Here is a 14,579-nt window from a genome sequence, read left to right as displayed (position 1 = left end):
CAGGAATCAGTGTGGCCACATGACCGGCCTGCCTGCCTGAGCCGGCTCTCGGCCTCCAGGGTTCCCAGGGTGGCGTCCTGAGCCACGGCGATGCGGGGAGGTGCGTGTGCACGTGTGTGCACACAGGCGAGACGCTCCCCGCTGGAGATGGCACCTGGGCACGCTGGGCCCCGGGCTCCGCTCAGCCTTTGGTTCTGAGGGCAGCTGTGATGGAGCGGGCTCTGGGAGGGAATGGGCATTATCCTGTCACTCCCAGGGACAGGAGGGCTGCTGTGCCTCAGCCCAGGGACACCCCATCCTCTTGGCCTAGGGGAGCGTCCTGAGGCCACGGCCCCCTGCTCAGAGCCTCGTGTCCCCTGCAGTATGAGGCCGTCATGGACCGGGTCCAGAAGAGCAAGCTGTCACTCTACAAGAAGACCATGGAGGTGAGCACCAGGCCCCACGGACCCTCCCTGGCTGTGCTCCTGGAGCCCCGTGGGGTATCTCAACGAGCTTGCACAGGGTCTGCTGGGCTCCCAGATGTGTCCTGTAAGGCACTGGGCGAGAGGAGGGAGGGAAGAGTGGGTGGCATTCTTGGGACCAGGGACCAGGCCCCAGGCAGGCCTGGCTGCCCCCAGGGGAAGGGGCCGGCCAAGCCAATGGCCCCTGCCATATCTCATCTCCTTGCTGGACTCTCACCCTTGCCGTCGGCCAGGAGGCCCCACTCCCCCAGCTCCCTGACAGAGGTGGGAGGCGGGAGGCGGGGTGCAGAGCTGTGACCGGGGAACACATAGAAGGGCTCTCACCCATCATATGCCCCCTCACGCCCCAAGTCCAAGAAAACGTATGAGCAGAAGTGCCGGGACGCAGACGATGCAGAGCAGGCTTTCGAGCGCATCAGTGCCAACGGCCACCAGAAACAAGTGGAGAAGGTGTGTGGGGACTCGTGATGTCACCACGGCGGGGCGGGGCTGGGAGGCAGGGAAGGGGCACTGCAGACACCTGTGGGCAAAGGCTGTGCTGGAGCCCCCTCGATCCTGTCTCTCACCTGCTCTGCTCTAGACAGAGCCCCTGCGGATTCCCTGGACTCTGCGGCCTGGGCAGGGGGTGCGGTCAGCTTGATGCCCTTTGCCACCTCCTATCTGCGCCTGAGCCGTCCTCAGAGCAGGCGGCCGTGCTAGTCCGGGCTCAGGGGGCAGTGTGGATCCTCGGACTGTGTCCGGGCAGGCCCATGTCACCGCTAGGGTAAAGACTGGGATGGTGAGACTGTCCAGGGCTTAGAGCAGGGGCAGCAGGGAGGGGTCCACCCCCTAGGTCAGGGCCCATGCTCTGTCTGCTGTGGTCCCCTGGTCAGGACATGGGATCAGAGTCCCCTAGGGCTAAGCATATGTCACCCACTGCACAGACGGGAAGGCTGAGGTCAAGGGCAGAAGTCTGGAGGCAGTGAGTCGGGGCCAGGCCCAGCCCACACCCCTCCAGCAGGACGGCCATGTTTCGTGTGTGGCTACACAGGCTGCAGGTTGCCAGGGTCATTTCCTCTCTGGGAGCCAGCCCAGTCTTTCGTGGGGTGAGACTGTCCAGAGTTGGCTCCTGAGTGACCCCCTGGTGGCCAGGTGCAGCGGTCACTTGGGGTGGAAGGAAGGCTGGGAGCTCAAGGGCTGGGGCCAGCTAGGCTCAGACGGGGCAGGGGCTCAGCCCGCTGAGACACAGTTCCCTGTGTCCCCTCAGAGCCAGAACAAAGCCAAGCAGTGCAAGGACTCGGCCACGGAGGCAGGTACGGCCCGCCCCTACCTCTGGGGCACCCACCCAGAGCGCACGAAGCAGACAGACACGTGCTCTGCAAGACTGCTCTGTCCTGACAATGAGCACGCCAGGTAGCTATCTAACAGACAAGAAAGAGGAGGCACAGGAAGGTGGAGTGACTTGCCCGTTAGTGGTGACAGCATTTGCACCAGGCCTCAGGCTCAGAGCCTGCATCGGCAGGGCCACATCCACGGTGGCCAATCTCTCATCTGGTACACACGCACGCACACCCTGAAGCACGCACGTGTGCAGAGCCTGGTCTGGGCCTGTCCCTCCCAGTCCTCCCTCAGGTCCCCAGCACGTCCGTCACTGCGGGCCTCCCTTCTAGGACAGACAGGGAGCTCCCCGTTCTCCCTCTGCTCCACCTCTCCCCTTGGCTGGGCCATAGGTGACCCTGGAGATCAGGGACAAGGTCGTGGCCACACCTGCTGGCTCCCTGCCCACCAGCTCTAGAGGGTCCCTCTACCTCCCAGCCCAGGGCTCCACTCCAGCCTGAGGGCACTTGGAGCACAGTGGGGGGCTAGGTCATCACAGAAAGACTTGCAGAAAGACTTGCGGGGAGCCCTGAGGAGCAGCAAGGCCCCTGTGCTTCCAGAGCGGGTGTACAGGCAGAACATTGAGCAGCTGGAGAAGGTGCGGGGCGAGTGGGAGCAGGAGCACCGGACCACCTGTGAGGTGAGCGACCACACGGGGCCCCAGTCTCCCCAGCGATCCACGACCCCTGCTCCAGCAGCTTCACGGGAAGAGATGAGGCAGCGGGGATAGCGATTGTTCACTTGCGCATCCTACTCGTCAGGCCCAGGGTGGGCCCTGGGTCCCTTGGTACAAGGAGGCATCCTTCACCCCTTTGTGCTGAAGCCGAAACAGGACCCAGACGGAAGGCACAGCTTCCTGTGCCCTGCTCTAGACAGGGCCTGGCAGGCAGGGCTCTGGACCTGGGATCCTGTGTCCTCACTCCCCTCCCGACTCCAGCCTCTTCTAGCGTGAGGTCTGGAGGGAGGCAGGGGCAGGAGTCCCAGGTAGCCCACATTCTCCTAGCAGCCTCTAGCCAGGCAGAGGTGGGGTGGGGGCCACCAGGTCATCTCCTGGAGCTTGGGTGTGCCCAGCCTGGCCTGCTACCCCTCCTCCCTGTTCACCTCCCTCCCACCCCCAGGCCTTTCAGCTTCAGGAGTCTGACCGGCTGACCATCCTCCGCAATGCACTATGGGTGCACTGCAACCAGCTCTCCATGCAGTGCGTCAAGGATGACGAGGTGAGGGTGCGGGGTATGGGGCAATGGTGTGCCAGGCTCACCTGGGCCAGTGGGCACATACCTAGTCCTGGGGTCCAGGCCCTGCTACCAGCAGCCCGAGGACTGGGCTCAGTGTGCACAGGGCTGTGGTGTGTCTGCTTAGAGAGCTGTACCTCTGCCATGAGCAGGCTTCTGCCTCCTCTCCCAAGGCCCTAGGATCTGCTCTGAGCCCCAGAGCACTAGCTCCCCCTGCAGGGGTGGAGCACAGCCTCGGTGAGGTGAGCAGAGGCTGGGGGAACCTGGCTGCTCACTCCAGGCCTGATGCTCACAGGAGCCAAGGCCCTGCCCTCTTCTGCCCCCATCTCCAGGGTGTCCTGGTTCCCATGCTGAGCCCAAGGCACCAGGTGGGACGGGTGGGTCCTCCTGCCCATGGGGTGTGAGTTTTGGTTGACTAGACTGCCCAGGGGCGGCCTCCCCATGGCACAGGGGCAGCAGCTAGGCTCCAGGCCCACACATCCTGGATCAGGCCAGGCTGCATTACACTCTAGCTCTGTGACCCTGGGCAAGTCACTCTCCTCTGGGTCACCTCCTCTATGAAAAGGGAAAACTGTGCCTACTGCAGAGGACAGGCGTGTGCGGTAAGTCCCTGTGTGCTGAGGAGGGCTCGAGCCTCAGGCGGGCCTGAGGAAGTTACCCTCCATGGCTGGTTACAGGTGCCAAGTTGTGCGGGACAGGTCTGGGAGGGGCACGTGGGATGAGGACCTGGCAGATGACAAGGGGACAGCCCTTGACCAGCATGGGCAATGTGGGTGAGCCTGGCCCTGGCCTCTGCTCTCCCCCACCCCAGCTCTACGAGGAAGTGCGGCTAACACTGGAAGGCTGCAGTGTAGATGCTGACATCGACGGCTTCATCCATGCCAAGAGCACAGGCACCGAGCCCCCAGGTGAGGCCAGTTTCTCTGAGCCTCCCCTGCCAGGGCAGGGCTGGGGTGGCTCACAGATGCCTTCAGGGGAGGGTTCTGGCGAGATCTGGAGGAGAGGACAGTGTAGCCCCCTGGCTGGGTCCCTGGCCTGCTGCCTCTCCCCAGGCCAAAAAAAGAACAAGCAGAGCTAAGAGCCCTCAAAAGAGGAGATGATGGAGAATTAGGGTGAGGAACCTGCTGCAGCCCCCACCCAGTCCAGAATATTCCGTCTCAGCGGTACCCTCAGTGGGGTCTCTCGTGGAAGTGAGGCCCCTTTCTCAATGCCAGGAAGGACCCAGTCTGGGTCTTCGGGCAGGTCCTGCCTCCGTGCCCCCGCTGAGCCACGCTGGGCCTCACGGGCTTCCCGTCCCCAGCTCCGGTGCCCTACCAGAACTACTACGACCGGGAAGTGGCCCCTATGTCTGGCAGCCCCGGCATCCAGCCATCCTGCGGCATGATAAAGAGGTAGGGTGGGGGCCCGGTGGGTGGGCTGGGAAGCAGAGGAGCATTTTCACACGTTACGAGCACCTGGTGTGTGCCGGCCCTCTGGTGAGGGGAGACAGGTGCACTTCAGCCTCCCAGAGGACAGACACCCACTGTGCTCAGAGCTGCGGGGCAGCCCCCAGCGAGACTGGAGCCAGGCACATGGTGGGGGGTGGGGGGCACTAGTCACACACAGACACCCCTGCATGGCCATGGGTCCCCTGTGTATGGCTGAAATCTTCTGTCCAGGGGGAGGCGGTTAGGGGCCGGCATGAGTCTGGCAGATGGGGACCTGAGCATCTTCCCTGAGGCTGCAGGGTCTTAGCCCTCCACGGGGCACCCCCAGCCCTGGCAAAGGGCCCTTGGGTGTCAGGCGACTCTATCCTTCTCCCCCTGCCCTCAGGTTCTCTGGCCTACTACACGGAAGTCCCAAGACCACCTCTTTGGCAACTCCTGCTGGTAACTGGGGTGATGTGGGGACATCGGGGAAAGGAGAGGACTCCTATATGCCACAGATGAGGCTTCTGAGATACCCAAAGGGGAAGGGTGTGCCTTCCCACAGCAGTGGGGGCAAGTGGTGGGCCAAGCTCGAGAAAACTGCCCTTTCATGGGTAGACTTCTAGGGGCCATGTCCTTGGAAAGGGCAAGGTTCAGCTCCCCCACCCCCTACTCTCAGTCTCTACAGAGACCCTGACCTCCACCCCTGAGCGCATGGAGGGCGTCTATGCCGCCATTGCCGTGCAGGAGACACCGGGGAACCCCAGTGCACCACCCCTGGGCTACCGCGCGCTCTACGACTACACAGCCCAGGTGAGCCTGTGTGTAGGCCCCGGGAGTGGGAGTGGGCCTGGGTACGGGCACCAGGGGCAGCACCCAGGCTCAGCAGGGCCTCAGCCAGCCTCCTCCGTGAAGGCCAAGGCCAGCATGTACGCACACGTGTGGCGACTACATGGCTACTGTCCACATGGGCTGTGCGTGTGTGTGTGTGTGCACGTGTGCAGGGGACAGTCAGGGCCTGGGGCTACCTGTGGCTATGATCTGGGGGTGCAGCTGTGCACCCTGGGCCCAGTCCTTCCACTGTGCCAGGCTGGGCGCTCTAACGTCCATGGGAGAGGACAGGTCCAGGCAGACACAGGACCCAGTATGCCCTCTGCCCTGAGCTAAAGGCAGACCTGGGGGCCAGGCCTGAGAATGAGGAGGCACTCGTGACACTGGAACAGGCTGAGGCTATGCTGGGCAGCCCTCAGCTTGGGGCCTGGCGAGAACCCAAGCCCTCCAGGCACTGTCTGGAACATGAGGGCAGCGGAGGCCTGTGCTGAAAGGCTCAGGAGGCCAAGTCCCTCGCACCCCACAGCCTATATCTCCAAGGGGCTGCCCTGGGAGATGAGCTCGCACTTACTGCTGGGGCCAGGCAAGCCAGGCCACACCCTCCCAGCAGCCTCCCCACCCTCCCGTGCTTTCAATCTCTTGCCTAGAATCCCGACGAGCTGGACATGTCTGCAGGAGATATCCTGGAGGTCATCCTGGAAGGGGAGGATGGCTGGTGGACGGTGGAGAGGAATGGGCAGCAGGGGTTTGTCCCTGGTTCCTACCTGGAGAAGCTCTGAGGAAGGGGCAGCACCCATGGGGCCCCACCTGCCTGTGGAGTCAGGAATGCTCTCTGCTCCAGGGAAGGGACAGTGTTGGTGCCCCCCAGGAGTGTCTCCTATGGAATAAAGGAGTGTGTTCTTTCCTCCTGGTCTGCCGGTTCCCTTTTTTCTTCCTCCTGCCCTAGTGTCAAATGTTCAGAGGCAGCAAAGGGTCGGGGGTGGGAGGCAGGAGAGGCAGGGGTCTTAGACAGCTAGCTGTCATCCTGGAAGGCCCCAGCCAGTCCCAGGGTTTGCTGGGGACAGAGGAGAAGAGGCCAGGCCAGTCGCTAGGAGCTCCCGGAATGCAAGAGAGACCCAGTGGGCCAGCCCAAGGTGACATCAGAGTTAAGCGCTCAGAAGGGACAGAGAAGGGTGTGGGCAAAGACGCCACACTGGGGAATTAGCGCATGCAAAGGCCCTGAGGTGAGACAACAGACTGTGACCAGGGTGAAGGACGAGGACTCACAGATAAAAGGATGGAGCCATTCCTCAAACCCAACACGCCCGTCCAGGTAGGGTTCCTGGGTCGTGCAGGCTGACCTGGGCACAGGGATGGCCACACTCCTGCTGTGCGAGGCCCTCCAGCCCTTTCAGGCCCAAGAGACACGCCGTTGTCTGCGGCCAAGCCCCACTCCACCCCGGCAGGCCCCAGCCCTGCCAAAGGCTCTCGGAGCGGTGCCGGCCCAGCCCAAGCTCACTGCAGGATCCCCAGTGCTGCCAGCACAGCGGGCCAGAGCGGGACCTGTGGGGTGGATGGGGCACTGCGGGCACACGCTGCAGGGCCTGGGGATGGTGCCACTGCTCCCTGCACACCATCCACCCAAGACTGCCAACAGCTCCTGCACGCGCTTTTGAGGACTGCTCTGGACAGAGGGCGAGGTGAGTGGGGCTTCAGGCTCCAGCTCTGTGCAGAGATCGTGACCTGGTTAAGAGGACTGAGTGGCTCAGGAAGTTGACAGCTGTCACCTGGGAAGAGGCGGCCCTGGACAAGCAAAGGAAATGGGAGATTCCTTTTCACTACTTCCTGCTTCTGGTGGCTCCACTGTAGGCAGAGGGGACATGCATGTGACAGAGAACAGAGTGAAGGTCATCACTGGAATTCCCAGGACTCAGACCAGATGAGACTTGGGAGGACCCCTCCCACCTCCTGCACTGTGCCCTCCCTGCCAACCCGGGCCACCATCTCTGATGGACAGGGCTCGGCTCATCCCATGGGAGCCTGCCCTGGGCCTGGGGCTTGGCCACCACCTGATAGCAGCATATGGGGTGCTGGAGTTGCCTGCAGAGGACAGCCTGCCCAGGAGAGGAGACGGCACCAGAGGGGGTGGGTGTGTGCCCAAGGGTAGCAGGGAGCAGGAGGCTCTCCCGCATGCCGGACAGATGTCAGAAGCAGAGTACAAGGGCTCCCTGTAGCACAGAGGCCCACCAAAACACCCTGCCTACACAGCCTGGGCCTCACATGCGTCTCTAACGCAGCCTGAGGGCTGTTTTGCTGGCCGAGGTTACCCGTCTGGGCCAGGTATTCCCAGGTGCGAGACCCTGGGAGCAGGGCTCTGAGCTTGGGCAAGGCCAGCTGGCGGCTAGATGTCACCCATCGCTGCTCCCCTCCTGAGCATGTGCTGCAGCTGGGGTGAGAAAAGGCCCTGGTCCTCTGAAATCACTCAGATTGATGCTCAAACCCTCTCTGTGTCATTCTCCCTCATACGGCACATCCTGTGAGAGCTGGCCAGGTGGGCACAGCTGTCCCCGACACTACCACAGCTCAAACACGGATGTTTGGAGAACTAAATGCAATCTGGTGCTTGGTCTTACGCTCCCCTGAAGGAGTCACCTGACGGGGACTTAGCTATGAAAAGCTCACCTGGGCCAGAAATGCTGCCCAGGGCATACACATCAAGCCCGGCAGGCCCAGCCTGGTTCCAGGCCATGCAGACACTCCAGAGTACCTAACCAAGACCTCCTGACACCGTGCATGTGCCTGTGTCCAATGAGGGTACGCTAAGCCGGAATATGACGCCCTCCAACAGCTCACCTACCCCCACAAAAGGGGCAGAGACACGCTTCCTGATGACTCTGATACCAGACACGCAGGGAACAGGGGAAGCTCAGGGCTGGCTATCCTACAGAGGACGGAGGCCTGCCTGGAAGTGGCACTTCGGCTGGCAGGTGATTTGGCAAAGTGCAGGAAGTAGAGGACAGGCTTAGGTGGCTGTCAGGCAGGTGGGACGGGGACAGGGAAGACGCGAGGCATGCACATGGAAGCCCCAGGTGGACTCGGTGAGGGAGGGGGAAGGGCAGCAGCAGGTGCAGGACGGCCAAGGAGACTGACTGCTGGGGTCAGGTGGCACATGGCCCAGGGAAGAGGGTGGGAAGGCAGCTTCCGGGCTCTACCTCTCCCCTAGAACGCCTCGTCTTCTTGACGGAACATTCCGTCCACTGCAAAGCCTGCTCGGAAACTCCGGCTGAGGTATTGGTCATCATCATCTCTGAGAGACAGCAGATCCTGCGGCTCGGGGTGATGGGCAGCAAGTACTAGGGGGGCTGCTCTGCGGGCAGGCGGGTGGGCAGCCGGGGGACAGAACTGGAGGTGACTTTCGGGTCACGTCTATCAGGAAAAACTTCACAAACTAGCCCAAGCCAGAGTCACTGCCTCTGTAGCTCTCTCCACCCCCAACACCAGGTCCAACCCCAGTGCTGGAAGCACCTGCATGGAGGGTGGCCTGCCCAACAGAGGAGATGGCACCGGGCAGAGGGGCGGGCTTAAGCAAGTCACGATTTCTCAAGGCCTCAAAGTCCTCATCAGTAAGATGGGTGCAATATGCCCCTATGCAAATTGCTATTCCTGTAAGGTTCAAATCAGATAACGGGTAAATGCTAATTAAATTGAAAAGGTTACTACCTTCTAAAATTTTTCCAGGTGATGCATGTGCTCATGGGGGAGGGGGAGATGAAGGAGGGGCAGGAGGAGTGAGAAAGCACTCCCCATGGTGCACAGCCATGCTGCGAGCCCTCCTCTAACACTTCTCTTATCAAGATCCTGAGCACGCATGCCCAGCACATTTCTCAAGTCACAGAGTCTAAGACGTGAACCAGCAGGCCATCAGCCTGGGTTTATAACTTTAACAAAAAGGCCCACAACCTCCGTATCTGGCTATAATCAACACAGCTTTGCGTTTAACTGTCCTTACTCACATGCCCTCTTGGACAGCTGTGGCTTCCAATGGTGTCCTTCCCAGGGGTGACAAGTCACAGGCCATCATGTAGCCAAAGGGCACACATCACCACTGGCATCCAACACCAATTCTGACCACCGTCCCCTGCCATTCCTAGTTCTAGGCCCAGCAGCCTCACCATAAGGGTGACCTGGCTGGTTGGTGGGCTTGCTGGCCCTACCATCCTTACAGGACGACAGGACCACGAGCCATAGCTTTTGAAATGTGTTCAGTAGAATGCCCTAGGGGCCCAAGGGAGTGGGAAAGGGCAACCCCACTCCATCGGAGCTCTCCTCTGGAGTCTGCACACGGGGCTGGCAGTGGTTCTTGGCCCTAGCTGCTCAATGGAATCATCTGAGCAGCTTTTGTTTTTTAGGGTTTTGCTCTAGGGCGCTTGTACCAGCCAGAGAGAGGCAAAGAGAGACAAAGTGAGAAACCACCCCCTGGGAGGATGGCCATGCTGCAATCCCTGCTTTTCCACTTTGAAGATTTGGGGCATGCATGTGCATGCACATGTGTTCAGTGTGATTCTCAAGCAACCAGTCCAGGACTCGAACCACGGTGGCCACGTGGGATCCAGTCCCTTAACCACCATGCTACCTGCTGGCCCCACCTGAGCAGCTTTTAAGCATGCTGTTTTGGTCCCACCTGAACCAAACTGAAACTGAACCTCTGCAAGCTGAGCTCGTGCATAAACATTCTCCTGGCAATTCTTTTTTTTGTTTTTTTGGAGAGGTTTTTGCTATAGGGCGCGTGCGCTCGCCAGACAGACAGAGAGAGACAGAGAGACAGAAAGTGAGAAATCACCCCCCAGAGGTGGGGTCTCTCTGTCTCCTGTCTTTCTGGGGAGCGTGTGCACCCTATAGTAAAAACCTCTCCAATAGCCTAAGTGTCAACAGGATGTAGGAAAATATAAACAGATACAATGTTTTTGGAGAAAAGGATCAATCTATGAAAGCTTCAAACCACAGTAATAAATCCACTACTAAAGTTTTATCCTTGACTCCATGCAAAAATGCATGCCGCGGATGACGAATTAGATGAAGGCGGGGGCCGCACACACTGCGAGCAAACGGAATGCTTCATGTTTGCCGTGACAGGATGGGGTTAGAGCCACGTAGACTTCAGCTCAGTAAGAACGCCACTGCCCGCCAGCGTGTGTCGGGTGGTGTCTACTGCGGCAAGGCTGGAAGCAGCCACCAAGCCCCTCCACTGTGCACTGAGTGACCATGGTACTGAGACACCGATATGGCTGCCAAAAAGGGACCACGAGTGCGGCCTCTGACACGAAAAAAGTGTTAGGAAGAGAAAAGGTGATCTTGTTGGGCAAAATCCACTCAACAGCAAAAAGCAAAACTCACTACCAGGTCTGTTTCTACACAGAGTCTGGAAAGACAGACCTGGCTAAACTTGGCACTTCACTCTTTACAAATGTCTGATTTAAAAGCACCAATTATTTTTGTTAAAAACAACAATTTTGGGACTAGCAGATGATGTAATGGTTACGTCACTGGACTCCCACGTGGCTGACCACAGTTTGAGTCCCAGACTCAGAGGCTTAAAACTCATGCCAGGCATGTGCGTGTGTGCCCAAAATCCCGAGAGGAGACTGGAGGAGAAGGGACTGCAGGGTGGCCATCCCCCCTGGGGGGTGACTTACTGCTTTCTCTGTTTCCCTGGTAAGAGCACGCACTCTGTAGCAAAATTCTCTCTCTTAAAATAAATAAACAAAACTATTTTAAAGAGGTGGTAAGACAAGCCCTGTCAAATGACAGGTAGAGAAGTGACAACAACCTGTAGCAACGAGCTGCTTCTTCCCCCCAGCCTCGTACTGCACTAAAAGTTATGATACATTTTTGCATAGAAAAAAACACAGAAAAATATGTCACAACTCTCAAGCTCCAGGCACACTGTGCTGCACAGGCAGCCCCTCCCGCTCCTGTGTGCACTCTCCCGCAGAACCTGTCCGGCCCCCAAGCCGGGGCGTCTCCTCCAGGACAGCCCTGAGCTCTCTGGGCTCCTCCTCTGTGCTCCCATTCTTTCACTACTACGACCAAAGTTGGTCTGTGTGTCTCCAGGACGGGACCTCAGGACAGTATTACCACAGACTCTTAGAGGCAAGCACACAGGATATGCTCCACTATTTGTAGGACACACTAGACTGAAAAGCACCTGTGGCTTTTGAATACTGAGGCAACAGATAAAAAGAAAACACATGCAGATCCCAGATGTAAAGAACACACGCAAACTGCGATGAACTGTAGAGAGCAGAAAACATTACGCTGATTCTCGGGAAGGGAAATATCCCCAAAACGATGAAAAACTACGTGTTGAGAGGGCTGATAGAGTTTATTGAATTAGTTTTCTATTTACAACCGAGATCACGTCTACATACTGCTCAGCTAGTCTACGTGGGTACATTATGCCTAACAAGTTTAAGACTTACGATGAATGGGCACAGCCACACACACACTCACACCAGTTGTTTTCAAACAGTAGTGCACGCATTATACTCCTCCTATAAAGCCAGCTTTGATTAAAACCCACTAGATCCTAGTTCCAAAGGTCAGTCTAATTTTGAAGATGGACCAAAATACACATCGTATGATTCTAACATCTATTTTAGCCATTCTGTACAGCTGCTATCTTACTGGACTACATATATATTTTTTAAAAGGACACTGATGAGGGGCACCATCTGGTGTTCCCATTAACCAGACAGCTGGCTTCCTCCCCCTCCCCAAAAACCTTTGGCCAAGAGTTCTCCACTGTGCAGGCAACAGGGCCTGGGCCCGGTGATCCTTCTGCGCCAGCCCCTTCACTGCCTAGGGGCACCAGAAGCAGCCCCGCCCTCTGTAATTCTACCACACTAGCAACCGCGAAGGCTCTGAGATTAGAACGTTTACCGGCGTACTTAGCAGCCCGGGCATGGAGAGGAGCTAGAACAAGGGGATGCCGCGGGCGGGCGGGGAGGTAGGAGGGGACGCGAGGAGCCGCTGCTCCGACCAGACCGCACGGCGCTCGCACAGGATGAACTCAGGAGGCCGACAGCAGACCTTCTCAGTTCACCTTCCAAATCAGAGCAAGCCTCGAAGCTCAGGCCCGAGGTGCCTCCTATGCGTAGGTCCCGCCGGTGATGAGGAGCTCGTAAGCCGGGTCTCTACTCCGTCGGCACAGCACGATGCACGCACACAGCATGCCCAGCAGCTGTGGGGAGAAAACCACGGTGAAAACAGGTTGAACCTCTCTGCAGCTGCCTCTCTATGGCAGCGGAGCTGTTCCACAGTTCGATGGCCTGGATCATCAAAACACAGAAGTGACAACGACGAAAGGGATTTCTCCCCAATGGTGGTTTTGAAAGACCCAAGAAGTACTCAACTTCCGCTTTCCCACCTTCCCACCCCCAGGAAGACTCCATGAGCAGCACCAGGCTCCTATTGCCACCCACCACCAACGCGGAGCAGCTGTCCCGAAAACAGGCCGCAGTGAGGACACTCTACCTTGGCACCGTCCAGCCCGGCAGCCATGTGGGGCCACCGGGCACCTGCAATGTCAGTGATGCAACTGAGGAGCCGTTTTTAATTTTAATTAAAGTAATTTAAGTTTAGACAGATGTGGCTAGAGACTTCCATATTAAACACGGAAGGTCTAGGGCTGGAATGATTGAGAATAGTGTGTCAGTTAGGGTCGTCGTTTCAGGCACCTGGATTCTGAGGACCGAGGCTTTGTAATAACCTACAAAACAGAGTATAGGGGTAGCCCTATGAAAGAAAACTCATCTGAGGCCAAAAGCCATACTTTAAAGGTTTTTGTTTCTTTCACATTTACCATTTTTGAAATCTAGGCTTGGTTGAGTGGTATTACATATGCAATACTTTTTTTTTTATTAAGAGAGATTTTTGCTACAGGGTGTGTGCACTCGCTGGAAAGACAGAGACAGAAAGCAAGAAATCATGGTGGTATTACATATGCAATACTTTTTTTTTTTATTAAGAGAGATTTTTGCTACAGGGTGTGTGCACTCGCTGGAAAGACAGAGACAGAAAGCAAGAAATCATGCTCTGGGGAATGGCCACACCACAATCCCTTTTCCATTCTCTCCTCGGGGTTTCAGACACACACACAGAGGCATCTGGGTCCAGGATTCAAACTGTGGCTAGCCATGTGGGAGTCCAGTGACGTAAATCATTATGTCATCTGCTGGTCCCCATACGCAGTACATTTTTTATTTTTAAAAAAATTTTTGGAGAAATTTTTGCTATATAGCGTATGCACTCACCAGAAAGACAGAAAATGGGAAATCACCCCCCAGGGGAGATGGCCACACCTATCCCTTCTCCTCCATTCTCCTCTCAGGGTTTTTGACACACACGCACACATGCCCAGTGTGTTTTCCAAGCTGTAGGTCTGCGACTCAAAATAGCATAATCGTGCAGTCAGTCAGGTAGAATCCTGTCGCCTCAACCACCATGTCACCTGCTGATCCTCTCTCTCTTATTTTAATTAAGTCAAGTTGTATTGATCTAAAAACAACCTTAATATAAACTCTACTTGGGCTTAGGAATGCATCTTTTCAGGAACTTACTAACCTCTATACAGTAAGTAACTTTCTATGCTCACCATTAACCACTGTTACATTTCGAAAACTCTGCTATACTGAAATTTTATTCACTCTTGAAATTTTCGGAGGCTGGCAGGTGGTGTGGTGATTAATGGTGCTGGACCCCCATGTGGCTGACTCTGGTTCAAGTCCTGGACCCAGCAGCTAGCTTTCTCACTTTCCCTTTTTCTCTGTCTCTCTGTGTTCAAACTGAATAAATAAAATTAAATAATTCTTAACATGTTTTTTCCCAACAGACTTGAAAATATTACAGGTTTTAGTTCCAATATTTTTTCTTGCAATGAAATTTCCCCCTGCAATATTCAAGTCATGAAAATGGATCTTCAGCTATTCCCAAACACAATACCCACCAAAAGCAAAAATTGTAGAAAAGGATTACAAAATATAGTGAAAAATAATGATTAAAAAACTGACTTCTGGGGCCAGTCAGAGGTATGGTGGTTAAGGTGGCTGGATCCCACATGGTCAACTTTGCGGTCCAAGCCCTGGACCAGGCAACTTGAAAAACACATCAAGTGCGTATGTGTACATGCCTCAAATCCTAAAAAAGAAAGAGAAATGGAGAAGGGTGTGGTGTTCTTGCAGGAGGTGCTTTCTCACTTTCTCTCTGGTAAGTGCATATGCCCTACAGCAAAATTTAAAAACAAACAAACCACTCTT

The 14,579-nt window shown here is 56.7% G+C and overlaps 2 protein-coding genes across 3 annotated transcripts in view; one reads left to right on the top strand and one right to left on the bottom strand.

Annotated features, from left to right (window-relative positions):
* The window catches only part of PSTPIP1 (proline-serine-threonine phosphatase interacting protein 1), a 15,423-nt gene extending 9,226 nt beyond the window's left edge, over positions 1 to 6,197 (top strand). Inside the window, exons 6-15 of one of the 2 annotated variants that reach the window (XR_003548153.1) lie at positions 363 to 425; positions 813 to 911; positions 1,708 to 1,753; positions 2,378 to 2,457; positions 2,936 to 3,034; positions 3,861 to 3,957; positions 4,292 to 4,440; positions 4,862 to 4,917; positions 5,135 to 5,268; positions 5,934 to 6,066. Coding sequence is in view for 1 of the 2 variants with exons in the window: in XM_027768918.1 (XP_027624719.1) it covers positions 363 to 425; positions 813 to 911; positions 1,708 to 1,753; positions 2,378 to 2,457; positions 2,936 to 3,034; positions 3,861 to 3,957; positions 4,350 to 4,440; positions 4,862 to 4,917; positions 5,135 to 5,268; positions 5,934 to 6,065 (897 nt within the window). In the remaining variant the exon portion in view is untranslated. Of the gene's footprint in view, positions 1 to 362; positions 426 to 812; positions 912 to 1,707; positions 1,754 to 2,377; positions 2,458 to 2,935; positions 3,035 to 3,860; positions 3,958 to 4,291; positions 4,441 to 4,861; positions 4,918 to 5,134; positions 5,269 to 5,933 lie in introns of both variants that reach the window. The other variant, XM_027768918.1, reaches the window with a different exon arrangement.
* Positions 6,198 to 11,628: 5,431 nt separating this feature from the next.
* The window catches only part of TSPAN3 (tetraspanin 3), a 32,547-nt gene continuing 29,596 nt past the window's right edge, over positions 11,629 to 14,579 (bottom strand). Inside the window, exon 7 of the mRNA XM_014584832.1 lies at positions 11,629 to 12,505. Coding sequence (XP_014440318.1) covers positions 12,413 to 12,505 — 93 coding nt within the window. The 3' untranslated portion in view covers positions 11,629 to 12,412. The remainder of the gene's footprint in view (positions 12,506 to 14,579) is intronic.

This window comes from Tupaia chinensis, unplaced genomic scaffold (assembly GCF_000334495.1).
Source record: "Tupaia chinensis unplaced genomic scaffold, TupChi_1.0 Scaffold000078_1, whole genome shotgun sequence".
Taxonomy (NCBI): Eukaryota; Metazoa; Chordata; class Mammalia; order Scandentia; family Tupaiidae; genus Tupaia; species Tupaia belangeri.
The sequence above is the reverse complement of the archived record's forward strand: the minus strand, read 5'-3'. Positions and strand labels throughout refer to the sequence as shown.